The sequence below is a fragment of the Solanum verrucosum genome, unplaced genomic scaffold (assembly GCF_900185275.1).
Source record: "Solanum verrucosum unplaced genomic scaffold, falcon-dt-bn FXZP01000284.1, whole genome shotgun sequence".
In the NCBI taxonomy this organism is placed as follows: Eukaryota; Viridiplantae; Streptophyta; class Magnoliopsida; order Solanales; family Solanaceae; genus Solanum; species Solanum verrucosum.
This window is the reverse complement of record NW_026019936.1, coordinates 1,173,463-1,187,982: the sequence shown is the minus strand read 5'-3', so window position 1 is coordinate 1,187,982 and position 14,520 is coordinate 1,173,463. Positions and strand designations below refer to the sequence as shown.

Below are 14,520 nucleotides of genomic sequence, written 5' to 3'. Positions count from 1 at the left end.
ATTGAGAGGTAAGGTTAAGAAGAGTTGAACATGTGGAGTTCATTAGTCTCATCATGATATTTTCATAATACAAAAATGAATGGAGTTTGTGGTGAGAAGAGTAAAGTTAATAGAGTTTTTCTTTCTTTCCTTTTTTCGAAATTGGCGTTACTAGAGTTTTTCATGTTATAATTACCTGAAAAGTTCTCTCTTTTAGGAAAATCGGAAGTTGATGACATTTCAATTAAAAGTTGGTAAATATGAGTAAGTGTTAATGCCATGTCTGCCAATTTTGGAAACTAACTTGATTTACCAGCCATTTTTGTATGACTTGAATTAGTGTTTCCATATTTGTTTTACATATTGATGCCTGATGGCTGATGCTGTTTGCATATTATAGATTTCTATCCCCGAGGCCAAGACATTATATATATCACCAATTCACTTGAGTGAGACAGAGGAGAGTGGAATTTCTTGTGTAGGGGGGTGAATTCTGGAGATCTACAAAGGAATGCCAAAAGCAAAGGCAGCTCTCTGGGCCCCTACTCCCTACCGACGCTGAGGTGCGAAAGCATGGGGCACAAACAAGATTAGATACCCTGGTAGTCCATGTTGTAAACGTATCACATCTAGGGTTTGTGCACAAGCTGACCCGCACATCACTGCTAAGAAAAGTTACTATTAATGACTGCTCTATTAACTTTTTCTTTTGATTCTTTTATGTGTTTTTGGGTTAACCAAATAGAGCTTAAATTTCTCTTCAGATCTATATCTAATTGGAAAAAAAGAAGTTCTGTTGGAATTTAATTATCCAAAAGAAACTTCTGTTGGACTTTTTTGACTTGCTAGGGATGCACAGTTTCTGATTGAATACAGAATCTGATTTAAGCTGTTTTGCTATCTTGTTTTGTGATGTCATGTATCCTTTTCTATTTGCAGATCTGACAATGCATCGAAGCTACACCAATTAGTCTTGTGCATTAATGGAGACAGTCGTAAGTGTCTTAACATAGTATAGAAAACTAAAAGAATATATGGTTCTTGTGTCATATCACCGGAGCGTTGGAAATTTGAAATAAACAGGAAACTCTTGATGAAACAATTTACCTAACTTCTTATTTGAAACATTTCAAGATATTTCTGGTGATATGAATGGAAAAGGCGTAAGCCGAGACAATCCAGCATTGGCCAGGCAACCAATAAGAGCAAGGGGTCTTCCTTTAGAGTGTGAACACTTTCTTATCTTTTAATTTGAAATGCTTTAATGGTTCAAAAAAAATTGAAAGAGTAAAAAGTTGATAAGAATCCGTGGAAGTTGGAAAGTTGTTTGTTATGCCACTCAATTTAACTTTTGAATAATATACTTGTCCTAAATGTTCTCTCTTTTTTTTGACGGGCAAGGAAGGCTAAAGAGGTTGTTTACACCTCATATTCAGGCTAAGAGTCTAACTCCTCATGCTGGAAGGTATACGGCTGTGAGGCGTTTGGCCTCCTCCCCCTGGCTGCCTTAGGGCAGTTAGGCTTTCCCTTGCCTTAAGAGCCATGTACATGGATTTGATTCTTGCATCTACTTATTTGACTGCTCTGGTGGGTTGCCTTCACTTTCCTGTGCTGATAGAAGGATCATTAAGGAGTGAAGTAGGAACATTAATCATTTAAAGGCATCATAGAAGCTTACATCCTGCTTTTCTCTTATTAATTTGACTGTTGAATACTGTCAATAAGTTATCACATTAACTAACCTATATCATTTCCCCCCTGCAGCCTAATGAATTGAAGACACCAAGCAAGATTGGAGATAGACCAACCAGTGATGTTGTCGTAAGACTTAGAACACAGGATGGCCGTGATGATTGGCTTTACTGTCATTCACATATTCTCGTTGAAGAGAGTAAATATTTTGCTGATCGGTTATCAGATAGTTGGCCGACATGTCAGATTCTGGATTCACGCAATTGTGTTGAGGTTTACTGTGAAGAACCTGATCTGGACTCCCATGTCAATGTCCTTCGACTCTTTTATGTCATTGCGGATGGCTTAATGATGGAAATTTGCCATGGTGTCAAGAATGCACTTGGCATTTTGCGAGTTGCTGTCAAACTTGGATGCCCAAGAATTATTGCAGTATGTGTGGATTATTTGGAAGCAGTCCCTTGGGAGGAAGCTGAAGAGGAGGAGATATTAAATACTATACCAAGCATGGGATCTAAGGTGGAACCAGTACTTGCTCGCCTCCAACCAGTCAATCCTACTGCAGTAATGAAGATTTTTCTTTCAGCCCTTCAATTTGCTACGTCATCACCTCCTTCACCTTTGAATGATCTGAAAAACACTGCTCAAGAACAGCTTGAATACATGCTTACCGAGGACGATGATGCTCCTTTACTGAGCGCTGATGAAGAGATAAAGCTAGAAGTCATGCGATGTGTCAAGAAGCTGCTTGATAGATTTAACAGCATTGTAGAATCTCTACTATGTGACCTCCAAGAATCGATTTCAGATTCTGGGAAAATGCAATCGTTGCATTCTTGTTTGACAGATTTGTTATGGGCATGTCAGATATTAGGAAAGTTGGAGATTATCAGAGATTTTGTTTGCAGCTGGACGGAGTTGTCAGTGAAGCTAGTAACCATCGTTCAACAAAAAGATGGAGAAAATCAAATTCTGAAGACAAAGCTGAAGGTTCTTGAGGTGACTGCAAAAGTATTAGAGGCAATAGGCTATGGCATAGTTGTGTTACCTACAGTAAAACGACTTCACATGGTGAAGCTCTGGCTTCCTTTTGTCCGGACGATGAAGCCTTTAGTCGATTCTGTCTCCGAGGAAACTGAGGATGATCTCACACTAAAATTCGATAGTGAGATCTGGCAATCTTTGGAGTCAGCATTTGTTGCTATTATACTTACATTGTCATCAGTTGATCAGACAGACATTTTAACAGAGTGGTTGGAAAATCAACAGATTCGATATCCAGACCTCACCGAGGCATTTGAAGTTTGGTGTTACAGGTCCAAGGTAGCTAAGCGAAGGCTGGCAACACTTGGGGAAGAACACAATACAGCTAAGGCAGTATGACTTCTCTCTTATTTTGCCAATTCTAGGATTTAGCTATCCTCCTTTTCGCGTCACTGATTATATGCTGAAAACTTTCTTTTATTCTTTCGAGTTATAACCTAGCTGAATTGGTAAGACATCTTAAAATGGCCTAGCTTCTGTAAAGTGACCTCTATTTTTGTTCCCCCTCCATGTTTTCATGCTTATGGTTTTATGAAGTATATCAATCACTTTCAGCAATATGCTCGGAACTCGAAAAAACTGGAGTTTTGCCTTGAAACTGGATACAAGTGATGATTGATGATAACTTATGTTCTTACATTTGAAAGGTTTCTCCTATGTTCTTGGCCATATCTGAATCTGCTTGTTAGTTATTTGGAACTAGTTCTGTTTTAGCTTTCTTTTCGTTACGAAAATTAGCCGAACCTTCTCCTTTGTAGTGCTTCCTTTGAGCTGGTAAGGCAAACTATGTTGCTTGGACTTTCTAAAAATGTCCGTAGATGTTCAGATTATTCAAAACTAATGTATTTTTGAAGGATTTGCCACGAGTTCATCGACATTCTTGGAGAGTCCGAGCAAACATAGAATGCATATGGTTATCCTTATGCTAGTGCATAAATTGTTGCTAGTCGTCTGAGTGTGTTGTTTTCCTATGAAACATGAACCACTTCTACTTGCATTTGGCTATTTTCCTTGTTATCTTGCTATCATTTTTTTTTCTTGCAACCCTACTTCGAAAGCTTCTCTTTTTGAGTTGAGGGTCTATCGGAAACAACATCTCTATCCCAGAAAAATAGGGGTAAGGTCTGTGTACATCCTATCCTCCCCGGCCTCACTTGTGGGATTACGGTTGGTATGTTGTTGTTGTTGCCTTGTTGGTATCAAAATTGCTCTTAGCTTTTGATTTAATGGTGAGAGCACAACATATGACGTGTGAATTACTCATATATCACGAGTTCAAACCCGGATATAGACTAAAAGACTTGGCATTTAAATTTTAAAGAATGATAGAGGAATTACCCATTTCAACTATATGCTAACCGACTACAAGAGATTTTTCGTTCGCATGTATGAAAATAAATACAATATCAAAAAAAATTAATTAAAGGAGGTTTAGATGAACCCTTTCGTCCCTCTAACTCTGTCCCTATGTGAAGGTGTGAAAAAAAACTTGCATTTGGGTCAAGAATCAAAGATCCCTATTAATCAAATAGTGGAAAGAACAATAAGGTGCAAATAAATAAAAAAGAATCACAAAAGCAAAGATTATTTCAAAAATAATTGATAGCAACATAAGAGAAATAATACTTTAAAATGCTCTTTATTTTTATTTTTTTCCAAAAAAAAAAAAAGCAAGTGAATAAGTATTCTAATCCAACAAGCAATTTCCCAAACAAAGAAAAAATTTCAAGAACAAAATTATTCTCTATATAATTTGTATCTATAATTAACTTTGTTAGGTTCATTTCATTTTCAGATGATATATTTTTTTGGGGGGAGGGGGGGGGGGGGGTGTTAGTGATGTTAAATTTCCACTCATAAAATTCTTTGATAGTAAAGTTTGAAGATAATTCAAATATTGATACTATTCTAATTAGGTGTTTATTCCTTCTATTTGTACATAGCAACTTGAAATTTCCATGTGTAACAAGTTATGTTGATATTTGAGATGATTTTTATTTTATATTATAATTAACATGAAATAATGACTTTAATAGTTTAAACTAAATGAACATACTTATTCAGAAGTTATTGTTTACATCAAACAAATGAATACAAATGTGTCTTGTATATTAACGATTAGAATGCAATTACACATTCCGATCGATTTATTATACTTCAATAAGAAAAATCGTATAAATATTTCATATTTAGTTATTTGTAGTAGTAATATATTATAGTGAAAAAATCTCTAAGTTCAAAATCTCGACTTTCTAAAATTATCTTTAGGAGGGAAATGATTTGAACAAAAATTTCAAAAAGCAGATTCAAAATATGAAGAAGTAAGCATACGAAGAAGTCAAGGAGATTCAACATCTACTATCTATATAGTAAATATGGAGAAGTAAGCATACGAAAAAAGTCAAGGAAATTCAACATCTACTATATATACAGTATAATTTTCGATGAATCACTCAACCCCTTACTCAAACATGCTTTCATTTTACTAGGGAATAAAACAACACTAAAACAAAGTTACTAGTAATAAGTTTTTTATTTATTTCCATCTGGTGTCTGGTAACCACATTGGAACCCGACTAAATCCATATTCGCGTTGGATAAGTCCCACATTGGGGTGAATCGCTTCCTAACAAAGATGACTTCATAACTCAGAACTCAGACACGAAACCTTGGTCTATGATTGAACAATATGGAAAGAGAAATAACAAAGATTGGCTAAAATGGATGGAGTATTATTTTATTTATACCACCCAAAATAACTACTTTTTTTCCACATCCAATATAACAATCCCAAAATTAATATACAAACCCTCAACCATATATATATCTTCTAGAAGTAACCTAGAAAATCTATCTATTTTGAAGAACTTAAATGGTTCTTCATCTCCAATGTATAAAGACTATGCAACTATGTAAAACTTGTTTCTTGATTCTTTACACTACCATGATATGATAGAATGAGAAACAATATACTAAAACATGGAATTTTTTTTTGTTGTTTAGCGACAGAAGTTGTCCGTCACTAATTCATCATGTTCTTGTTTAGCGACATACAGTTGCATACTGTATGTCGCTAATACATGTTCATGCTTAGCGACAGAAGTTTTCAGTCGCTAAGTTAGCGACTGAAGTTATCTGTCGCTAAATCATGTTCTTGTTTAGCGACAGAAGTTTGTCTGTCGCTAAATCCTGTTTTTGTTTTTGTGATCAGGCAACAAAATCTGGTAACAAGGGTGCGGCGAACCTCTTTCTGTTCTGAATGTTGAAGTTTTCGTAGACGCTTGATGTTGAGTGAGCTGATGTTGGTGTGTTTAAGCTACCAAACTCATGATTTGGTTCACTTCCAATTTGGATGTTTTGTGTTGGAATTGGAAGGAAACTGTGGTGTGTTGCAGACATTGAGAGGTTTTCGTTATGTGGTAGGCCAAGAGTGAGTGAAACTGTGCCACTGGTTGAGTATGGTGCTGAGAATTGCTCGGTGCTAAACCGAGCAATTTCTCCAATGGGATAGGCTCCGAATCCTCCCATGAAGTTCATCGGTCCTCCCATTAGTGAGAATCCATCTCTGTCCTGCCTATCATCACCAAACTTCATTGACATTTGTTCCTCGTTAGGCTTTACATCCATGTTGATGGATGGAATGCTGTTTGGTGAATGCAACATCTCGTTGTTCCTCGGTTTCTTTGGACTCCCTTGAGTAATGTCGATGCTTTCGATCTCTGGTGATCCAATGAGGTTGAAACCAGCAGACTGATTACGGATGGTCATACCGATAGTGGGTATGGAAGTGGCGTTGGACATCGGCATTGGTGAAGCAGGGTTGTGTTGGGGCAAATGATTGTCCTGTTTTGAGACAAAACTCTTGTTTTGGCTATCTGAACCAGGGCTTTTGTCTTGTGTAGCAATGGATCTTGATGTTGTTGAATCTTCGTTCTGTTCGCCTAATTTGCTCGTCTTTTCTTGACCCAATCCGTTCTGTTCGTGTTCTTTTATCTCTTCCAAGTACATCTCTTCAACCATTGGCTTCCAAAGACGAACTCGAGCATTGATGAACCAATTCGACACCTGAATAGTCCAAAAACAAAACTTAGTAAAAACCAAAAACGGAGAATCCAAGTGTCGATTTCTCAGATGGTCACTCAACTCTTTGTTGAAGTAAGATGACTTTTTGATATAATAACTACCAGTTAAGTGACCATCTAAGAAATCAACTCGAGAATCAAAAATGACAATGTTGTTATCAGTTATCACTGACCTGACTCCTAGTTAGCCCTGTTTGTTTTGCTAGCATCATTTTGTCTGAATCCTTGGGATAACTATTCAAAACAAATAGCCACAATATATCAAAATACAGTACTTTTAACTAAGTTATGTTGTTCAGACTCTTCAAAAATATCGTCAGGTGTATGTTAGATCCTCAAAAAATCAATGCATTCTATGAGGATCCAACACTGGTGTGACAACATTTTTGAAAAGTCCGAGCAACATAGCTGATGAAAAAGGGTTGTTTCGTGCTTACGGATGGAGGAAATGTTCAAAGAGCCAAGCGCGAAGAACAGAAACAGCTCGTTCGGGCAATCCTCTCTGAGGTCTCCAAGCATTATGCTGGATCATTCCCAATTGTTGCAAAGCCCTTTGCTGTCTTAGCTGATTATCAACAAATTTAAGCCTTGAACCTTCAATCTTCCCTCCCAAACTATCTTCTTCGCCTAACGTCTTGCTTGCTGATCGTATTTGACCAATTATCGCGTCCTTAAGACACCTAAATTGCTTCGAAATTGTCTGCAAAGCCAATGCTGTATATGTTTTTGCTGATCCAATACCAGCAGCTTGCTCCAACCAATGTATCACTGACTGCATTTGGTGATGATAATGTCTATACCTCTGCTCCACCTAAATAACAACACCCAAAATCGAACCGATATTTAGCTTTAAATCAAAGATTTCGATGAAAAAATTCTTTTTTTGTTTGTTTACAATTGTCAGGACAGTGCCCTGACGAAAGTAACAGTTTTGAAGTTCTGGTCTTTATCATTTGACAGATACTTTTTTGCTCTTATTTTCAGTAATAATATGATGCAACTTTTTTTTGATAGAGACCATTCTCTTACTATCTTGGAAGGCCAAAAACCTATGTTGCTCAGACTCTTCGGAAAAAAAAAATGTCAGACTGCAAGTCGGATACTCCAAAAATAGTGCATTTTGGAGAATCTGACATGAGTATGGCAATAATTTTGCAGAGTCCGAGCAACATAACCAAAAAACTATAACAACCAACAAGGTCATCGCTTTGCCTACTTGTCGTCAAGCTTATCAATGTAGAGTACACTATTGTAAATACTAGTTGGAAGTCGAAAAGGCCACAATTACACGTACTCAAGGATATGAAGTTTCTTCTATTGACTAGTTTTAAGACTCTGATCTGACACGAATGCAACAACATTAAGGTTACCTCGTCAAGCATGTTAACAAGTTTTGCTTTCTTCATTTGAATTTCTTGTCTCTCCGCGGTACTTAGCTCAGTTGTTGGAGCTCCGTCTTTGTCTGCTCCAACTCCGTCTAACTGTCCGTCCATATCGGCCATATTCTTCGATTTCTTGACATCATTATTAACAACAACATCAGTACTATTAGTACTTCTCATTGATTTTCCAACATTTACAACTTCATCAAGTAGCTCTTGTGCAGCCTTCATGTACTTAGAACTCAAAGGCACACTACTAATACTCTGTTGTTGCTGTTGTTGTTGTTGCATCCCGGAAGCCGAAGCCGAACCCGAAGGCGAAGAAACAAGCTCACGCGCCGCCGTGAAGTTCCCAAACCCCGGCTGCTGGGATGAGGACAGGCTAAGTGAAAGCCCTTGCTGCTGATGATGATGAGCGCGTGTGATCTCACGCGCCGCCGAGAGGTCGTTAGCCGGGTTGTAAAACCCGTACTGAGACGATCGAGCTAGGAAGCCGTGAAGGGCGGAGATTGACTCGTTGTTGTTGTTGTTACCGGAGTCTTGAGATGGGGCGGTGAAGGCGGCGGTGGCGAGAGGTATACCGACGAAATGTTGTTGTGGCGGTGGCGGAGGTGGTGGCGCGTGAGATAAGTTTATTGAATTTCCAATAGGATTGGAGTTGAAGAAAACTATGTTGCTGCTGCTGCTGCCACCTGGCGGCGGCGGTGGTGGCGCGTGGTGATGTTGTGTTTCAGAAAATCCAACATATCCAGGATTCATTAGTATTAGAGTTTGTAATCCATCATTTCCTTCTTGTATTTCTGAATTTCCATGAAAATAAGATGCCATTTTCTCTTCTTTTTTAATTTATTTTTTCTCCACAATAAACAAATAACACCAACTAATCTGAAAAAGAAATAAAAAATAAGTCAAAGTCAAGTCAAGTAAGTCCACATATATCATTTTTTTTCCAAAATAAAAAGGCAAAAGTATCAGAGTCAGAATTTTCATTAAAGAAATTTAAAATATGCAGAAGTAAATATACGAAAAAAGCAACGGATTCAGTATCTACTATGTATATGTATATAAATATAATTTTCTATCCGAAGAAGTCTAGATGAACCCCTTTTTACCCTTATCTAGCTCCACCCCTGATCCCAAGAAAACACACAATGGAAATTAACTTTAATACTTATTTTTCAAAACTTTTAACCAATATATACAGTATATAATCAATAATCACTATATATATATATTGGTGATGCCTACAAATTACGACTTTAGTGGCAGAGACATGATTTTCGTCAAAAGAGTTCATAAAAAATGAATTTTGACCTTATATACAGTATGATTTCAGATGAACCCTTTCGTCCCTCTAGCTCTGTTTCTGATTATTACGAGTAGGCGGGTGAATTATTTTTTTACCTAAATATGGTAAAATTCCTAAGTAAAAGTGGTTATAATTTTATGGTAATTATTGTATGTACCTTTTGTTGTTGAAGACAAGAAGCTACCTAGCTGAGGTCCAAAAAATTCAACCCATTCACACTTTGTAACACTTCAAAATCACAAAAATGGTAAAATAAACCTGAAAATTTATTTAGTAATATGTTACTATAATTGTAAAAAATACTTAATGTCATTAAATTTAATTTTCTTGATTAAAAAAAAGAATTATGAAATGGATTTGTAAATTAAAATATGGTTTTCACAAAAATTTGAAGTGCACGTGGTGTATTATAATCTGACAAATGGAAGAAATGAAGAATAATTTATTTTTGTGTAGGAGTGACACAGAAAATCATAACAGATTTTTTAGAGAGAGAAGGGAAATACACACAGTTATGGCAGAAATTACATGAGAGAGAAAGTTCGTATACGAGTTCGGTCAAATTTAATAAATTTTATTCAAATAATGCATTTATGTTAATAACTCGTTAAATAAATTTGTATAACTAATTCAATTATAATCGTTATTATAAAATTAAAATCTTAATTTCGAAAAAAAAATTAAGAAAGGGAAAAATAAAATACTCTTTGTAACATTTTTTTAGGAACTCTAATGTATCCATCTATGATATCTATAGATTTATGAATCAGTAATGATAAAAAAAAATTAAAATAATTTCTCTTGATAAGGTGAAGAAAAAGGAAAACACAAATCAAATTTGATCGAACTCAATAATTTTAATTTATATTTATCTTAAAAGTTTCATCTAACATGTAGAAATTGTCAATTTCGAATTCAGAATTCATAAACTTCAAATTCTAGATAGGTCTTTGAGCAGTGACAAAGCTAGAGTGTCGGTTATACGAATTCAACTGAACTCAATAGCTAATTTTGTTTCAAATTTTGTATTTACTCACTTATAAAATTAATTTAGAATTCAGTAACTCAAAAGCTAAGGTTACAAAGTTCATAAGTCATAACCTTCATATTATGGATCCGCCTTTGAACAGTGACGGAACTAAAGTGTCGGTTATGGATTCAATCGAACTCAATAGATTTGTTTCAAAGTATACTTACAAAATTCATTCAACATGTATAAATTATCAATTCAGAACTCAAACAAAATCAGAATTCAAGACTTATAAACTTCAAATTCTGACTCTGACTCTATTTCTGCTAGTCGAAATAAAAAAGAAGAGAAAACTAGCTCGTAAACTTCAAATTCTATATTTACATTGTTAATGAGTGAAGAAGTACCATACCTGAAAATAATATTTTTGATATTATTATTATTATTATTATTATAACTTTCTTTTTCTTCTTCTGATTTGACTCAGCTTTTCAAATCATTTGATGCAGCCATCAGCAGAAAGAAATAAAAATACCATCTTCTTCTGTGTGAAGTGATGAGAGCTAATAAAAGTACTCAACTTTTTAGAGAGAGAGAGAGAAGAGAAAGAAAGAAAGAAAGAAAGATGTGGATGTGTGGATGTGTGAATGTGAGTTAGTGTGTGTTTTTGCTTATATATAAAAATAAAATATACTTTTTTTATTCTAATTTATGTGTCTAAGGAAGTCTGGTGCAATAAGCTCGATTCAGGAAGGTAAATTTTTTATTTTTGTTGGTAAGGAGTTTTAAATTTGAGACCTCCAACATGAAAGTACCAAGATTAAATCATTGGGCTATACCGAAGGGTAATTTATGTGGCATAATTCGAATTTCAAAAGTCACTTTTTTTTTAAAAAGTGTAAATACAAATAGGGAAGGTACTATTGATGAATGGACTTCTTATAAAATTTGGACTATATTTTTTTATCGAGCTAGTATTGTAAGTTGTAACACGAGGGAGTGACGAATGGAACGACTTCTTTTAAGGCAAGCTAGCTTTTGATGTATGAATTAGGTTGAAGAGTTAATTTGATATGGTATCAAAGTCAGGCTCATCCAATGTAGCTCTTCCAGAGACGGCTTGAATGAGGGTGAAAATATCGGTATCTGTTAATGCACACACTCTAGTTCGAGAAATAAAAATTCTAACACGAGGGATTGACGAATGGGAAGAATGGTCCATGAATGTGCACACTCCAGTCTGGAAAAAAAAGGTTCTAACGCAAGGATGAATGGAAAGAACCTTACATCGATAAAGGATGAGATCTCTAGACTCGTTATAGGGCATGAACAATCTTTCTTTTTTTCTCCCCTTGAGCTTATAAAGTTTCGGATTTAATTTGACATAACTTTAACTCAATAGCTTTGTCTTGAATTATGTATTTGTATTAAAATAAATTTAATATGATACAAATAATTAATCAGAACCTAATTATGCTTCAAAATTTATAGAATAAATATTTCGACTTTGCCTTTAAATTAGAACATATAACTTTTAAAAAATATTATAAATTATAATAATTAATATAAAATAATTATAATTTTTTTATTTAACTCTCGAAATTAATATAGTATCACATAAATGTAGACGGAGCGACATATCCATCATCAAAGATCAAAGGTGTGTCAGAAAAAAACAAACAGATGAAAAACGAGGTAACGTCCACTTCCACTAACCTCCCTTTTTTCTTCTTTAACAATAATAATTATAAGGATTTAACATATACTTTTTCTTTTTAATTTATATGATAGTATTTGACTGAATTAAAAAAATTAATTATTTTTATAACTTATGATTATAATAATTTTTTAAGAGTATAAAAAATTTAAAATTAAATTATTTTAAATTTTAAAAAATATATCATATAAATTAAAACGAAGACCAGAAGAAAATGAGAGAGTGTGAAATATGATATGAACTTGAAGTGATAAAGAAAGAAAAAGAGAGGTAGGGTTGAAGAGATAGGGGAGAGGGCCCTATTGTCATTATTGATTTGTGTTGGCAACTTGGAAGAAGATAATGGTGAAAAAAAAATTAGGACCTACATTTATGAAAATTTACTTTTGACTTAGATTAGCCGTCGGACAAATTAGAATTTAAAATTTATATGAGAATTTTTAAAATAATAATTATAATTTTAATATTTAAGATTTAAACAAAAGATACTAATACTCTTCACCTTTTATCCATACATCATATTTGGATGGTTGTTAATTATTGTCATGATAAATGTCATTTTATTTTGATTTTTAGTTAAATTTTATTATATTATATTATTAAATTTGTTGTTGTAACGCTGGATATTTTTTAATATGTATAACGATTGATTAGTATGGTTTACATTATCGCCTTGTTTTTCATCTTGTCTTTATTTATAATTTATTTTCTTCGATCTTTATTCTAATTTATGTGATTTTCTTTGCTTTCTATTCCATTAAAAAAATTAACATATTTTTATATTTAATAAAACTTACTTTTTACCATTTTATATCCATAGAAATTTCTAATAATTTATTATAAATCATAAGTTTCTTTGGGTTTTCTTCTCTTAAACTTTGTACCAATCAAGTACATTTTTATATAAATTAAGATGGAGGAAATAATGTTCATAACTTACCCTTAACTCTATTTCATAGTTTATTGTTTTTTTCTAATTAATATTATAATTTATTATTTAAATTGATAAAAAGAAACAACAAAATATATCCAAATATATATTATATTCATCAAAATAAGATAATACATAAACACTACAATATGATATATTATGAGATAATGTGTGTGACAACTATTCAAACATGTTATAGATGAGACACTTTTATAATTATAAAAAATATTATAACGTGTTTAATGTCATAAGGTTTGAATTTTTTTAATCATTTAAATAGTATGTCATGTTTTAAAGCACAAGCTTCAAATTTTTATTTGTTTTTGTTTTTAAAATTTCTTATCAATTCTAATAACTTGTGACATATAAATTGAAACGGACGAAAATATTTTTCTTTTTTCAACCACAATTCTTTCAATTTTTTTTAAAAAGTTTTAGATAAGCTTTTCAATGGGCCCTAGCTACTATATAATTTATTTATTTTTCCCCTTCTCATTTTCTACTCTCTTTTTTTTTGTGGTTGGATGTAAAGAGTATGATGATAAAGCAACTATATATTATTATGCCAAGAGATACTGGGCCAACCACCATAAGACCTACTTAATGTCCTAAAAAGTCATAATATCATTATCTTCATATTTCTTTTTTTTTTTATTAAAAAAAACTCCAAATTGAAAAATATATGTGATTATAATAATAAGTAGAAAAAAGTAATATTTAAAGTAAAGTTTTAAAAAATGTATTTAAAAATTGAAATTTTGATTGAATATGTATTTAACTTTAATAAAAAAGGTAAAAGTTTGTGAGTTCGAAAAGATTTCTTACTTAAAATACTGATCAAGACCACTTTTCATATAATTCATCTTTAAAATAATTTTGAAAAAATTAATTCAATATATACCAAAGATTCTTTACTTGACAAACTAATCAAGACCACTTTTCATATTAGTAATTCATTTTCAAAATTATTTTGAAAAAAACAGTCCAATATATAATTAAACACTATGGACAAATGGCTTCTAAGAAATATATTATTATTTTTTTACAAAATTCAAAAACTATATGTTGAGTCCAGCTATATATCTACTTTTTTTAAAAAAAAAAAAATAGATTAACAATTCTTACGTGACTTCTGCTTGTGTCAAATAACATTTTTTTCCTCCTAATATATAGTACTAATAAATTACTTAACTACCGGTGGTTAACTTGATTTTTCTTTTTAATAATAATAGAATCCGCCGCTATTTTTGGGTACGCATGAGGTAAAGTTTATTTCAGTGTGATAGCCATAAATAACACAAATCCTATGCGACGAGTTCAATAAAAAAAAGCATCCAAAATATCGAACATGAGATTCTTTGCGTTTCCTGCTCAACCAACTCGGTCAGGTTATATTTATTTGTTTCTAAAAGGA

General features: G+C 33.2%; 3 protein-coding genes across 3 annotated transcripts in view; 1 reads left to right on the top strand and 2 right to left on the bottom strand.

Moving 5' to 3' along the window:
• Window positions 1-14,520, bottom strand: part of LOC125836196 (F-box protein SKIP22-like) — a 218,576-nt gene that overhangs the window by 80,190 nt on the left and 123,866 nt on the right. The gene's annotated exons all lie outside the window — the stretch shown is intronic.
• Window positions 820-3,240, top strand: LOC125836231 (BTB/POZ domain-containing protein At3g05675). Its single transcript, XM_049515374.1, has 2 exons — window positions 820-974; window positions 1,744-3,240. The coding sequence occupies exons 1-2, from the start codon at window positions 963-965 to the stop codon at window positions 3,052-3,054; spliced, it is 1,323 nt and encodes a 440-aa protein (XP_049371331.1). The 5' UTR covers window positions 820-962; the 3' UTR covers window positions 3,055-3,240.
• Window positions 5,529-11,077, bottom strand: LOC125836189 (BEL1-like homeodomain protein 1). The gene is made up of 5 exons (XM_049515296.1): window positions 10,871-11,077; window positions 8,168-9,064; window positions 7,235-7,608; window positions 6,971-7,031; window positions 5,529-6,780 (listed from the first exon to the last, which is right to left on the bottom strand). The coding sequence occupies exons 2-5, from the start codon at window positions 9,005-9,007 to the stop codon at window positions 5,923-5,925; spliced, it is 2,133 nt and encodes a 710-aa protein (XP_049371253.1). The 5' UTR covers window positions 9,008-9,064; window positions 10,871-11,077; the 3' UTR covers window positions 5,529-5,922.

Coding starts and splice junctions, on each gene's coding strand:
- LOC125836189 (XM_049515296.1), bottom strand. CDS start 9,007: ATGGCATCTTATTTTCATGGAAATTCAGAAATACAAGAAGGAAATGAT. Junction 7,609..8,167: donor TTGTTAACATGCTTGACGAG/GTAACCTTAATG, acceptor GTTGTTATTTAG/GTGGAGCAGAGGTATAGACA. Junction 6,781..6,970: donor CAGGGCTAACTAGGAGTCAG/GTCAGTGATAAC, acceptor TGGACTATTCAG/GTGTCGAATTGGTTCATCAA.